The 16,052-nt window shown below is 38.6% G+C and overlaps 1 protein-coding gene across 10 annotated transcripts in view; it reads right to left on the bottom strand.

The window, feature by feature from the left end:
* LOC140740894 (transducin-like enhancer protein 4) overlaps nt 1–16,052 on the bottom strand; it is a 150,119-nt gene that overhangs the window by 77,359 nt on the left and 56,708 nt on the right. For 3 of the 10 annotated variants that reach the window (XM_073070510.1, XM_073070520.1, XM_073070530.1), the window contains exon 7: nt 6,543–6,578. The exons of 6 other annotated variants lie outside the window; for them this stretch is intronic. In XM_073070510.1, the coding sequence (XP_072926611.1) occupies nt 6,543–6,578 (36 nt within the window). Of the gene's footprint in view, nt 1–988; nt 1,063–6,542; nt 6,579–16,052 lie in introns of all 10 variants that reach the window. One more of the 10 variants, XM_073070581.1, reaches the window with a different exon arrangement.

Here is a 16,052-nt window from a genome sequence, read left to right as displayed (position 1 = left end):
TATCATGCCAAAGGCAAACAACTTGTGATTCCTTTTTATTAATCAAAGATTCTCCCCTACAGAATCAAGTTTCTGTTCATCCGCTAAGAAATGACTATTAATGCATACAGTGCTTTCTGACCTCCAGTGCAAAGGTCATGGATTCAGCCCCATAGCTGCTCATCATTTGTCCATTTGGTGAAGGCATACTGCCAAGTTAGCCATATCTGTATTTCAGTCCACACAGTGCCACTTTGAACTCTAACAGAATCCAAGATTTAAATATGAACTGCAAAGTATTTGATGTAACATAAGGAACAAGCACAGGTGGAAATTGTGCAGTCCTTCAAAGCCTGTTCCACTGGCAGCATTTACAGTACTTATATAAAAAAGTAATCAGCCCCCATTGGAAGTTTCCAAGTTTTATTGTATTACAACATTTAACTTCAGTGGATTTAATTTGGCTTTTTTTTTACACCGATCAACTGAAAAAGACTCTTTTATGTCAAAGTGAAATCAGATCACTTTACTACAAAGTGATCTAAATTAATTACAAATATAAAACACAAATTAATTGATTGCCTGAGAATTCATCCCCTTTGATATGACATACCAAATCATCACTGGTGCAGCCAATTGGTTTTCAAAGGCACATAATTAGTTAAATGGAGATCTGTTTTTGGAGACCTGTGTGCAGTCAAGATGTTTCAATTGATTGTAGTAAAAATACACCTGTATCTGGAAGGTCCAACTGCTGGTGAGTCAGTACCCTGGCAAACACTACACAATGAAGACAAAAGAACACTCCAACCAACTCCACAAAAAAGTTATTGAAAAGCACAAGTCAGGAGATGGATACAAGAAAATTTCCAAGTCACTGAATATCCCTTGGGGTACAGTTAAATCAGTCAAGAAATTGAAAGAATATGGCACAGCTATAAATCTGCCTTGAGCAGGCCATCCGCAAAAACTGAGTGACCGTGCAAGAAGGGAATGAAAATTTTCTTACCTTACTGAATTTTGTAAAAAGGACACTATCAAACTGGTCGCCTTTTTCGTTATCCTTGATTGGCTGAATCAACTCTATTAAAATGAACATTTTACTTAAATTTAAATACCTTTTTCAGGCATTACCTGTTTTTATTCCTAAGTCTTTTCTTTGATTCTCCCGATTCTATTATATCTTCCTATATATGGAAAAACAAACATTTGCGACTAAGTTCATCTTCAAAAATCTAAGAATGGAGGTTTACCTTTACGTTTTATTATTGGGCAGTCAACATATGATATCTTATGCCTTGAACATATTATATTAACCATGAGGACTGTCCGATATGGGTTTCTTTAGAAGCTAACTCTGTTAATAAATTTTCTATTATTTCTTTTCTTGGATCCTCACTTCCTTTATCTTTTAGTAAACTAACTGAAAATTCGGTAGTTAAACATACTTTGAGGATCTGGGTACAATTTAGAAAATTCTTTGGTCTATTGAGATTTTCTTTATCTAGACCCATTTGTTCTATTTTTTTTAAACCTTCGATGACCGATTCAGTTTTTAAAGAATGGGATAGATTGGGTATTAAATGCTTCCAGGATCTGTTTGTTGGAGGAAGTCTCCTCTCGTTTGAGCAAATGTCAGCTAAGTACAGTTTACCCAAAACTCACTTCTTTCATTATTTACAAATTAGAGACTTTCTGCATTCTCAACTATATACATTTCCTGTAAGTTCATATGAGCACTTAATAGATGTAATTTTTAATTTGAAACCTTTTTATAATGGTTCAATATCCAATATTTATGGTATGTTGCTAGGAATGAGAAACTCATTCTTTGGGAACAAGATTTACAGACTTCAATCTCTGAGGAAACTTGGAATGAAATTTTTAAATTGGTTAACACTTCATTGTTATGTGCCCATCATTCCCTTTTACAATTCAAAGTGGTTCATAGGGCTCACATGTCTAACGATAAGTTATCTCGTTTTTATTCGGATATAGCTCCTTTCTGTGATAGATGTAATAATGGAGAAGTTTCATTAATTCACATGTTTTGGACATGTCCGAGCCTTGAAAGATACTGGAAGAAAGTATTCCAAACTTTTTCGGTACTTCTCAAGTTAAATAGTAAGCCTAATCCTTTGACTGAATTATTTGGTATTGTTGGAGGAAAAGACTTCATTTTGGAGACACCCAATTTGCATATTTTGACTTTTATTTCTCTTATAGCTAGGAGGGTGCTCTTGATTAAATGGAAGGATGCTCTTTCGCCTACTCATGCTCAATGGTTATGGGATGTTATGTCATGCTTAAATATAGAGAAGATTTGTTGTTCAGTTTGTGAATCTAGCCAAGACTTTTATACATTGTGGGGACCATTTCTGAGTTATTTTCAAAACCTTTCATTTGTTGTAAAAATACAGATGGTGGCTAATAATGTATTTTATTATATGATAAGGGTTTTTTCCCCTTTTTTCCTGCTTCTCCTAGCAGCTCTGACTTTGGTAGTGGGTTTAGATTTTTTTTTCTTGTATAACAAGATTATTATATTTCAATATTATGATTTAATTTAATTTCATGAATACAGGGTTTTGTGATTGTAACTCTCTTCTTGTACTCTGTATTCCTCTATGCAGAAACTAATAAAAATACTGAAAAAGAAGGGAACTAGTGAGAGAGGCTACCAAGATGAGTTACAAGCTTCAGTGGCTGAGATGGGAGAGACTGCATATACAACAACTGCTGCCCAGCTACTTCACCAGTCAACAGCTTTATGAGAGAGTGGCAGAAAGAAAGCTGCTGTTGAACAAAGCTCACACGAAGTCTAGGATGGAGTTTACCCAAAGGCATGTGGGCAACTCTGAAGGGTGGTTCCATGGTCTGATGAAACCAAAATTGAGCTTTTTGACCATTACCCTAAATCCTATCTTTGGCATAAGCCTAACACCGCACATCATCAAAACCACACCATCACCACCATGAAGCATGGTGGTGGCTGCATCGTGCGGTGGGGATGCTTCACTGCAGCAGGTGCTGGAAGGCTTGTGAAGGTGGAGGGTAAAGAAGAAGAAAGCCCTTAACTCCGAGTGGAGTCATCGGGACGCCATCATGACGGCGTTTTTTTAGCAGGCTCTCTTATTTTTACGACACCAAGTTGCTAGCTTGACGCTCAACCCAGCACGGATGGAAAGCATGTAAGGGAGCCGGCTGGATTTGAACTCGGGAGACTTTGCTCTGAAGTCCAGCGCTGATGCCACTACACCAGTGGTCCCCAAAGCACGTGAGGAAACGATATGATTTGGCGATATGAGTCAGCAGCACCTTTCCTCATTCCCTCTCATGCCCACTGTTGAATTTGAATGCATGCAAGGTCATCAGTCGCCTAAACGCAGCGACACCCTAGCGCCAGGGATCACTGGTTGGCCTCAGGTAACCAGCCACCTCACGTGGCTGGCGAGAAGTGCCATTGCTACTGGCCTGGAGCATGGACAGATGGGCACCGCCTCTAAACCCGTTTGCCACACCAAATGTTCGTGGGGAACCCGGTGCCAAAATATTCACAGACGACCTAATTTGGGCTCAGGGTTTTGTAAGTAGCAGAGCAGCTACTTCGCTGCGATCTACTGAAAGTCATCCCTCAAGCCAAACTTTAGTTGGCCGATAAATCCCACCTACCTACAAAGGGGGCGGGAACATGTCCTGTCGCACTCCTCGCTTGGTCAGTCGCTCGCTCACTTCGGACTGCGACCGCTGTGACCCTGGCACGGGGACCTCCAGCCCTTACCTTGTCCTCTCACCCCACCCACGACCAGCCGCACCTGGTCAAGGCATCTGGCAGCAGGTGGGCGGGAGGCTGGAGTTTGGGCCCAGAGGCTGTCTAATGAGGCAATGAAGCCCTCAAAACTGCTTCGGTACCTTGAGTCCAAGCACCCTGCACTTAAAGACAAACCCGTTGAGTTTTTTGAGTGGAAAAAACATGAGCAAGCGGGACAGAAGCAAGTGTTCAGAGCCACATAAACTAAATTGTGGAATAGACTGGACGTAAGGAACCCCCTTCGAGTATCGCTGTCTCCCCTCACCCTCCCCCTTGGGACTGTCTTGTTGCAGGGAAACAAGCCCAGGGCTCCCACTGATTTAGCGATAACGGTGTGTTGCAATGATTTGATATGTTCATATGAGGAAAATATGCGGTGTGTTTAATATCCAAATGTTACTTAAAATGTTATGATGCTACTGACTTATAAGTGACTTATAGTGATAAGTCAATTATATTCATGTGAGGAAAATATGCGCTGTGTATTTAATATTAAATTCATTAGATAAACCCTTTTAGAAATGAAATTGAGTCTATAAGCCACTTATAAGTGACTTATAGTTGACTTATCATCTATATTCCGGTTGTGATTAATATCTCCCCCACAACCCCCCCCCCCCCCCCCCCCCCGTTGGCCGGTCTGCAATAATATTAAACCGGTCCGCGGTGCAAAAAAGGTTGGTGACCCCTGCACTACACCACCAGCCAGCCGAGAGGGTAAAATGAATGCAGCAAAATACAGAGAAATCCTAAAGGAAAACCTGATGCACTCCACAAGAAATCTGTGACTCAGGAAAAGATTTGTTTTCTAGCAAGACAATGACCCCAAGCATAAAGCCAAAGCTGCACAGGAATGGCTTAGAAACAAAGTTAACGTCCTGGAGTGGCCAAGTCAGAGTCCAGACCTCAATCCAATTGAAAATTTGTGGCCAGACTTGAAAAGGACTGTTCTCTCATGATCCCCATGCAACCTGACAGAGCTTGAGCAGTTTTGTAAAGAAGAATGGGGAAAAATTGCAGTGCCCAAATGTGCAAAGTAGATAGAGAGCTATCTACACAGAATCCAGTCTATAATTGTTGCCAAAGGTGCATCTACTAAATACAGATTTGAAGGGGGTGAATACTTATGCAATCAATTATTTCATGTTTTACAGTTGTAATTAATTTAGATCACTTTGTAGAGATGGTTACACTTTGACACTAGTCTTTTTCTTGCTGATCAGTGTCAAAAAAGCCCAAATCGAATCCACTGTGATTCAATGTTGTAAACCAATAAAACATGAAAATATTCAAGGGAGGGGGGGAGATGAATACACTGTATGCTCAATTTCCTCATCTTTCTATTTCATTCAAAAACACACCAGTCTCAATCTTGAAAACAGTCACTGATCTACATCCACCATCTTCTAGGGAAGGGGATTTTAAAGAGTCTTAACTCACTTTACATCTGTCCTAAGTGGCCTTGAGATACTGCATCTAGATTAAACTCTCTGGGTAGAACTTACAACACCCTGAAATCCACCGATATTCTTCAAGAATTTAAGTGATACATGAGGCTCTGAACAAAATCTTTCCCTAATCCCAAAAAACCCTGCTCAGATCCAAGACCTCCCTTGCCCTAGGCTTCAATATAGCTGTCTCATAGCAGCGCAAGATTCCCTCAGAATTCAACACATCATCTTTGTCCATGTCAAAAGTATACCAAAGATTATTTTCTGAAATTCCTTTATCATACTGTCTGCAAAAACTATCAACACTCAATTCGACAGAGGAATGCCCAATTTCCATTTTCTTCAATCTAAACTCTCATGAATTCACTATTCCTTCCCAAAGCCAAACAGATCCTGTTTTCCAACCACCGTTAGAGCTTGTGTGTTCTGGTGCTATCCTTACAACCTGTTCTTTATTGATCAGGAGCTGTCATCAACCATTATTAATACTTTGTTTACAAAAAGAAGGGAAATGAAGGAAATCAACTTCAAAAGGGAGCACCTGTTACAATGACAGAATATAAGAAATTCATTATGGACAGAAGAGCCATTGAAGAATGAGGTTCAGAAATTAAATGCCACAATCAGGAGATTCATTTAAGTAATGAAGGAAAGCAAAATAAATCAAATCAAAAGCATTCAGTTAGTTCCATATCACTTGTCTTTTCCTATGATATACACATACAAAACTGTCTATACTTCTAACTTTGTTTTTCCATTCACAAATATGTATGACCCTTCACACACGAGATAACTGAGCAATTTACCAGAATCTGCACACACACCACTGCTATTATTGTTCCCAATGAAGGGTCTCGGCTCGAAATGTTGGCTCTTTATGCCTCTCTATCGATGCTGTCTAACCTGCTGAGTTCAACCACCATTTTGTGTGTGTTACTCTGGATTTCTACAGAAATCTCTTTCTTATTTACTGCTAACATTCTACCTGATGCAACTCTGACAAAGTTACGCAGCAAAAATATAACAGTTATTGGGAAATCATCATCTATAACTGATCCTCAACTAATTCTGAAAATGTGTGAATAGTAATTCTTCATATTTCTTGATAGAATAAAAAGCATGAAAAAGAAAACAAAATTTAAAATGGCCAGAAATGGACAGACATAACAACAAACCAGAGGAACTGAAAGAAACTGTTCTTTATAGCAGCTTTTCTTGCTCTGAATGTGATGGTGTAAGTATCCAATTTTGAAAAGATCATAGTCTGTTATTATTTTTGGTATTAATATTTCTCAACTCACCAATAGCCAGCATTGAAACCTTCTCTTCTCTGTGTGCTATGGCAAAGATTAAAAAAATAATACAAAGTAAAATAATTTTTTCTCATAATTGTCCTGCAAATACTTCTAAACTAAGTATTTTGCTTAATTCAGCATATTTTTCTAAAACTTCATAGAAGATGCCTCATGGGTTAATCTCAATTACAGCTTCCATTTTTGCCTCCAAAATAGTGGACCTCCTTTCCCAACATTTTAGAAACATTACCAGTCCAACAATTAGAGGGAAGACACATTAGTTTACGTGATGCCTTAGGTATAGCTGTAACTATGGAGTTCTGGAGCTAATGATCTGGTTGACAGATGCTCACCCACAAACGTTATAGTGGAAGGAGGGTTTGTTAGAGAATTAGAAAGATTACAGCCTTGTAGAACTTATTCAGAGATTGAGGAAGAGTGGGGTTGTTAACAAACTAGAACAAAAGGAAGAGAATTTTAAAAAGCAAGTTGTTGTTGAACTGTGAGCCAGCAGAGATGACTGAGTATAAATTTTAATGGGATTTGCACATATTGGAATACAGATAGAATAGTTTAAATTGGATTAAATTTGTGAAGACTGCAGGAGAAAGGTCAGTTAAGAAAAGCATTAGAAAAGTTCAATCTGAATGTAATATGGTTACAATCTGAATGTAATAGGATATCAGCAGTTGAAGAGTTGATGCAAGTTAGAAAAAAAAGAACACATTTCTAAAGGTTGGCATGACTCCATGATATAGTAAGTATATGCAAACTTTGAAAAAGGAGGAGGAGCTTAGGAGAACGATGGCGCCAAATGGCTACTCCTTTGCTTGCATCTTTGGAAACAGCTCTATTTCTACCTTTAATATCTCTATTTTTCCCTTTCAGGGTTCTTTTGAAGACCCTGACCTGGAGTTACACGTTGACTTCCGTTCTTTGCGGGAATGGGAGCCGCTCTCGGAGTCTCATGACTGGCTGCTATTCAATATGCCAAGGACGCTGCCCAGAAGACTAGTGTGCCTTCCGGGTTCTGGGATTTCATGGCTCTGGAGGCAGGTGGAATTGAAGTTGGTGTCGCTGCAGGAAACTGGTGTTGTGGGAGACAGCAACAAGTTCAAAACAACAGGCTGGCTGCTGGCCATGTGCCCAGTGACCCCAGTTCCTTGGGCACAGAACAACGCAACAGACTTTTAACATCGTAAATCAGTGAGTTGCTTGTTATGTCTCCCCTCTCGCTGTGAAATGGGAATAACCTTTTTCCCTTATTGGTATGTCGAATTACTGGGTGAACGAGTAGTTTTTGGGGTACTGCAGGTCTGTGTCTTTATGGATGCTTTGCTGCACTCTTGAGTGCTCGGTGGGGAGTGCCAATGCTTTTCTGCTGGTGGAGGGGGGAGATACTCTGCTGCTTATGCGTGGGGGGGGGACTTTGGGCTTCTAACATTTAACTGTCATTCATTCTTTGGGGCACTCCTCTGTTCTTTGTGGATATTTGCAAAGAAAAAGAATTTCAGGATGTATATTGTATACATTTCTCTGACATGAAATGCACCTTTGAAACTTTTGAAGATGGAATAGATCACAAGTTGCCCTTGATAGAAGAGGACGGACACACACACACACACACACACACACACACACACACACACACACACACACACACACACACACACACACACACACACACTCTCTCTCTCTCTCTCTCTCTCTTCTAGCAGAGTTCACAAATGCAAAATGGAACCATCAACCCCAATTTCATTCGCTTTACTATTCATAAGAGACGGAGGCCAATTATAATGACCAAAGCAAGATCAGCTAATTTATTAATATTAATAAAATAGCCTGAGATTTCATGTTGACTCAATCCACTTTAAGCAGAGTAGATCCAGAGTAATTCATGATATAATAATTCCCTTTTTACTCATTACAACTATGAAAGTACTTCCATGACCTATACAGTAATGAAAGGGTCATCTCTATTCCTGCAGGGCTTGAAGAATACCTTATGTAAAAGGGCTTCAGCGAATGATAACTGATGAAAGCCGCACATAACCAAAGGAAGTAAACCAAAAAGAAATTCTTATGTATACCAAGTTTATCAATTCATGACATGATCCTATACCAAAGACTAAACTATTGAAAGAGATTCCCTAGTGCCCTCTCCCTACTGCCCTGTCCTTTATAAAACAACAGCTTTAAGTACTGTGTTCCCTTTCAATAGATGCAATCCAGATCATGGCAGCTTCATTATGTAAAGGGAAGTTCTTATTCCTCTTTGCTGCAGCCAACGTTTTCTAAAATTTGTGACCTCATGTTACCAGCTATCTGGTCAAGAATACAAATCCTAGTACAAGAGGAAGACATGGCATACGAGCATGTACTGCTTGGAGAAACATTCAAAAGCTACTAGAAAATGTTATTAATAATACTGAATGAAAAACTTTAACTTTTTATGTACTTACATCTATATTATATGAAAACTTTCAAGCTTAAAAAATGTAAAGGGAAGTACAGTCAATAACCATTCCTGCAAACTGTTTCAAACTTTGAAGTTGCCAGCTTTATAGAACTTCCATGACTGGAATTCCATTTGGTCAAACAGTTGGTTTGATTCCAATGGTTAATATCTTATTCTTACACCATGTGCATGTGTAGCGTCAGAACCATGTCAACACAAGATACTATAACAGTTCTCTTCTTGCTTTCCACAGCCACTTTGTACAACTGAGCAGTATTTCCCCCACTACTTCAGACTGCTTGAACTGTATAATGCCTAGGATCAGTAGCTCATGCCTGGAGTTTCCACTTCCATAACATTTCAATATGGGCGATGTTTATCATTTGGACAGGACACATTAGACAGATTAGAAGCAATATACATTCTAATGTCATGTCTAGGCACTAGACAAATTAGTCTCTTCCTGACTTGCTCAGTGATTATGCAATTAATGTGAATGATTGGCTTGGCAGAATGCTAATTTTACTCCATGTTTAGAAAAGTAAAATAAGTTTGATTTAGATATGCAGCCTACATTAAAGTTTCCAACATATAAAACTTTAATCATCCCTTTGCAAATACATTAACTTTTAAAATTGAGGTAAGAAATACAGATCAATCTTGCCATTATTGCGAACGACAAAGCAGCATTGGATATCGTGCATCTGATCAGCTCCAATCTCCTGGAATTTTTGAAAAGTGGGGGAAAAATAAAGGAATCCAAGTGACTGATACAGTGGGGTACCATTTGTGATTATTAGTGACAGTGAACATTTTTCTTCTGGTCAAAAATCAAGATTAATGTGAACTGATAGCTGTTATATCAAAAAGGCACATTGGGTCATATCGTTCTGTACCCAGACCATTGCTAGCATTTCCTCCTGTTATCTCCGCACAATCCTGAGCTGGATAGAGGGCCTACCATATACAGCTGGCTGTTATCGGCCTCTGGAGATGGGGATGCACTCCAATTGAGGATCCTTTTGGAGTCCAGTTGCAAATGCAACTCCCCCTGATGCTTAGAACATCCCAGACACACGTACTAGGTTTCACGACACTTCTGTTCTAACAGCCGACGATAGTGGCTCCCTTTGGAGCGCAGGGTCACGGTATCAATTTTCAGGATTGATTGTAGCAATCTTAACTACAATCCTTTTCAGAGAATTGTAACTAAACATTCTCAGACAGGACAGCAGCCATTTACTTTGTACAAACCTTCCATTAAAATGGCTTCCACTTGACTTAGTAGGAAACAACACTTAATCTGTAGTTTATGATGTACATTATTTAGGTTACTGAATTTTCAGACAATAACCGTCTTCTCATACAATGAGTAAATCAGTATTTATACCTAAAAAAATAGTTAAGTTTTATTTGGTAATCTAACAACAAAATTAATTTGAAGGAAATAGAAAAGGTAATTAATCTGAACCATTTTCCCCCAATCTGATTGAGGACTTGCTTTCCTAAAGGACGTTGCTAAATTAGATGGGCTTTTAGAACAGTCACCAGTTCTGCAGCTAACTTTTTGATATTCCCAAATCATTTTATTAATGGATTTTAATTTCCCTAGATAACACTGTGCAATTTTTAAAGTCATCTTACAAGATCATTAGTCCACTTAACCATTGCACTACACACCACAGCTTCAAATCGTCCAAGAAAATATGTCTGAAGTCCCATTTGAAAAAAAAAACAATTTCAATTTTGGAATAGTATGCTCATGTTTCACAATTTATAATTACTTTGATATCACAAGACCTTGGGATAACTTGCAGTGAAAATATTACACTACTACCATTACATTTATCACTTATAGGGCTAACAACTTTGATCAGTCTTAAGAGGTCAATGCTCCATAAATTTTAGGACATACAACAAAAAAAGATATTAGCTTGTTTTGAGGAAGATATTGATGCAGGAAAGATCAGTGTGCATTGATGTTTAGAGAAAACATTCATCACAAAAGACCTTGGCAACTGAAGGCACAGCTACTCAAGGGCCAGTGGTAGAGAAATGCAAATAACGTATAAAGCTACAGAATTGGACCTCAGAAATGGTCTGGAAAGATCCATCAGAAGGCTGGTACAAGTGATGGAGTACAAGAAGTGAAGGCTAATGGGATCTGGTAAGAGTAAGCAGACAAGTAAGAGTTTTAGAGGAGTTTACTCAGTGGACACAGCTATCAAAGGTGTGGGTGAGGATTTCAGTATTGAACAGTTAGTAAATGTTCCCAAGATAGAAATAGGCAGCAATAACTCTTCCAAAACTGGAATATTAAGAATTGAACAACTTGGCTTAAATTTTAAATTGACACTGAGTCCTCAAGATTTTTTTTTAAAACAATGAAGACTGCAGTAAGTCAGTTCAATTTCAGTTAACAGCCAGGGTGCAAGATAGAATTAGAGGAGGGAATGGTGTTCGTGATTGGAACTCAATCCGGTGGTTTCAGTCTGCCTGATCCTTACTGTCTGATGCTTTAGACCAAGTGGAGGTGCCAAGAAGGAAAGGTAAAGATGGGGAAACATCAGCATACGTATAGAAACTGATACTGTGATTTGTGATAATGTTGGTAACAGAAGCTTGCAAATAAGAATAGAAAAGGGCCAAGAATAGAGGTGACAAGAACAGGAAACAATATAGGAAAAGAAGGCATGTGCTGATAGAGATGGCTTAATTTAAGCAAACAAGGTGTCCCGATTAGGGTGTGTAGAAATTTGGGAAGCTAAAACATTCATGAAATTTGAAGAAGCAACACACACACACACGTAAAGAAATGTTGGTGGATGAGATGAAAAAAAACTGCATACTAAGGTATAAATTTATTTAGCTTTTCCTGTGAGTGATCCATATTCAGCATTATCAAAGTCCTATTCATCTGAGCAGCAGGTATGACCTAGGGACCTCTATCTTCTTGAGGTCGGGTTTCTTTTGTTACCGTACTGACCACTTCCACATAAGCTTGTTGGTGATTTCTTGCTTGGCTAAATGAAAAAAGACACCAAGAGCTCTGATTCAGTAAGTTCTAACAAGGTACACAAACATAAGTAGGATTAGGTCCTCTTACCCAGGTTTCAAAGCCAGTCAGAAAAACAATTTTGAAAGCTGATACTGTTTGAATAGAGGCAGAGTGTGTTTTACTGTATAACAACTGGGCTAAAATAACCTTCTACATTAAAACAGTATGTTAATAAAGGTGATATATCATTGATGCCAATCATAATTTTGGATGATGTCCAGATACAGAGGATGTGAGTTTACCCAGTTTTTGGTGGCATGTAATGGTTCTGCTTTGTTCTTTGGGTTCCCACCCATCCCTATTTATACGACACAATCTTAATGCAACAATCCAGGCTCCGTATCATTGTCAAATGAGCTGGTGATAGCATTTGTTCCAGAGCCACTTTTGGACAGTACTTGTGGTCGGTGTCAAGCTGCCAATGCGAATGGATAATCTCAGAAGGACACTGAGTAGTTTCTCTATTACAAACTTTCATTCGAGAGTCAGCTCCATCTGCCACAGCATGGGCCATCCACATCTGAACTTCACCTTATGGGTGGGCCCACAACAAACCCTCCCCACAAGTACTGAATATGTCACAGTTCCAACTGACAATACTGGGCCGAGGAAAGCCAAGGGGTCACACTTTTAACAACTTTGCAGTCTGGTTATTGGCCACTGTATCACCAGATTAGAGTTCATGGAGAAAGCACATAATAAAAATTAATTTGTATATAATGGAACTGAAATTTCTATACAGCATTTTTAATCCCTACAACAAAATGGGCATCCACTACTTTAAGTCTTCAAGTGGGTTGACCATAACAGGTTGTATTTTTAAAAAAATAGCTGGCTAGATCACTCCCCTAATTTTTAAGAAAAAGATGGCACGTGTCCCGTATTTTCATTTTGAAAAGGTAATCACACCATCCGATGCAGAAAAAAAAACCTAAATGGATCACGATCCAGATTTCTAAGTTATAAACATTTATCACATTACTGCGATGCCCAAGTTAAGAACTTCAACGTGTGACTGAGGCATCGAACAGCAGCTCAGAGAAATGAACAACTGATAGGATATCAAACACAAAACCTGCCGAGTATGCATCTCTGGAGACCAACAGGTCAAGGCAATCACCTTCAACAGCCGAGTTCATACATTGCAGGCTCAGGAAAATACAGCTCCGATCACAAAAGTAGCTACTATTTCTGGGCCAGACAATGAAATCTTGAAACCTGATATTAAGGTTGACGATTTCTAGCGGAATCATTTTGAAATTATGCACTAGAAGAATAGTATATTCTAATTTAAATTTCTCCAAACCAGCCTCCCTAAACCCTTGTTTGTTGACAGCATCAAAACCAAGAACTACCCAATTTATCATATGACTGGGACTATCTATCTATGACTGGGACAAAGTGGTTAATTCTAGATTCATAAATTTGAGCCAATAAACTTCGTGAAATTAGCATTAGGGTGGGTTTTTGCTTATGCCTTTGTGTTTTACATACAAACACACAGGTAAGGCTTCCTCCAACAAGTTTTCTTTTGTTAATTATTTCTCCTGACTTGCAATCTCAGCACTTCCAAAAATATATTCAAATGAGCCACTAAAGTGGATCACATAACGGACTAGCAAAAATTAAGGTTTAAATCAAATAATTCCAACAGATATAAATAATTAATATGCATTAATATGAAAGTACATCAAACTTTAAAATGACTTCCTATATTAATATCTTTACATGAGCACTCAAGATTAAAGCATAGCCTCAGAACCTCCAAAATGTAATGCAAAATAAAGCATTTTGAAATGTATAATTCATCTTAATGAATTCACTTTGTAATATTCAGAATGTAAAGTTCATGCAATTTTTATACCAGCAAGCAGATACTACCAACAATGTTTACAAAATTAAATCACCTCATTGCACTCTACCTCCAATCAATAGAAAGGATGGTTCAAAGCATTCAAGTTTAATTCTATATCTTACTTAACCTGCAGGAGAGTCGTGGTCCAATTGAATTGCTTCGTCAGCATCAAAGCCTCATCATTTTAATCAATTTCCTTCTATAGCTTTTAGTAATACAGTTCAAGCTGTCAAATTTGACATTCCCAATCACAATGCAATCAGACATACAGTCATTACCCAGTAAAATTATTGCTTTACAGGGAACAATTCACTGAAAAAGATTACTTAAAAAGTAAATTCTGAAACAAAATTATAGTTTTCCTAAAATCTTCCATCTGCAGCTAGATCACAACAGTGTAAGGTTAAAATGGGTGCCTAAGTTTGACTGTTGTACCAAAAGGTGAAGTGAAACAACCATTAATAATGAACTAATGCGTGTGTGAATAACCTGCTGTGTGTGTAAATTGCCTGCCACATTATAACAACTACATTCTTTAAAAAAAGCACTTCAATACCTAGGAAGCACTTTCAGACTTTATTACTACAGTTATATCAACCTATAGGTCATATTATTTTGAAAATAAAGACTTCCGCATAACAAGATATGGTATTAATTTATACTTTATAGCATTTAATTAATGAAACTGAGAGATAACCAATTTTGATGCAACGTTTACAATCAAGAGAGCCTAGCTGGAGCAAGAAATGTATCAACAGTCACGGAAGGACATTAAACCTACTAGCTGTTGATTGCTTTAACATGTCTCCAGAAAGGCAAATTTTGTCAGTTCAATTCAAGGCTTCAAAGTGGTGCTTAAAAAATATTAAGATGCATTATGGCAGCAGTAAATGATGAAGTAATTCCAGAAGCTTATGAGAAGAGATGAGAGAACATGGGTGAGAGAAGATTTGTCCATTTTTCAGAGCAGCACCGATGCCTTAATCCTTAGAGGCAATGAGGAATAGAAGCATTGTGTATCTAAATTACACCTTAACACAGACACAGGAGCAGGAGCAGCTCAAATTTGAAGAGAATGTACCTTGACTACCTCCTGGTAACAACCATGAAGCTCTGAGTACGGTCAGACTGAAGTACTTGCAAAAGTAATCCAGCTAACAACTCACTCCATAATCCCACAAGATTTTGCTCCCTTGAAGTACTTCCTACTTCCCTTTTGAGCATTGCGACAGAATTTGCCTCCACTACAGATTATAACTATTCACTGCATTTAAAAATCTTTCCTTATGTACTTTTGCTAATCGCCTTCACTCTGTTTCTCTCTTGATCCCCTTCCAGTGGGAACAGTTTTTCTCTATTTACACTATCCATGCCCATACTGATTTTAAATATCTCTCACAGAGATCCCCTTGCAATTTCCTGCATCCAAAGGAGTACAATCCTGGGTTCTCTAGGCAATAATACAATATAACCACTCTTCTCTGGCACCATCCTAGTAAATCTCTTCAATAACTCTGAAAGGCCCAACTTGCTAAATGTGGTGACAAGTCTGGTCACAACATCCACTGTGGCTGAATCAGGAGTTACAGTATCTAAAGACTCATCATTACTTCCTCGTGTCTGCATTGCCTTCATTAATAAAGCCCAAGATCTTACATGCATTTGACTACTTCCACAACCTTCCACTTTCCATGATTGTGCACATGCACCCCAAGTCTCTCCATTGTTATGGAGACTCAAGAGACTGCAGATGCTGGAATCCGAAGCAAAGCACAAAGCACCAGAGGAACTCATCAAATCAGGCAGCATCTATGGAGGAAAACATGATCAGCCAATTTCTCCATTCCTATATTCCTTTAAAGGCTATGTTGCCCACCCTCTTCCGTCCAACTGAAATGTACCACATCTCCAGGTCTACATTGGGTGAATGGAGCTTCTTCCAGTCCTGGTGCAGTTAAGAGCTAACCACATTGCAGTACATGTAGGATCAACAATCAACATCTCCTCCACTGTGATGTTCAACATTCTGGCAAGGCTACAGGCCTAAGCAACCCAGTGCTGCATATTTAGGAGAGGCACATGAATTCTACATACATAGGAGAGGGACAAAAAAGCCAGAGCCATACATTTTAACGGAGATGATGA

The sequence above is a fragment of the Hemitrygon akajei genome, chromosome 2 (assembly GCF_048418815.1).
Source record: "Hemitrygon akajei chromosome 2, sHemAka1.3, whole genome shotgun sequence".
Lineage (NCBI taxonomy): Eukaryota > Metazoa > Chordata > Chondrichthyes > Myliobatiformes > Dasyatidae > Hemitrygon > Hemitrygon akajei.
This window is presented reverse-complemented; position numbering and strand designations above follow the sequence as displayed.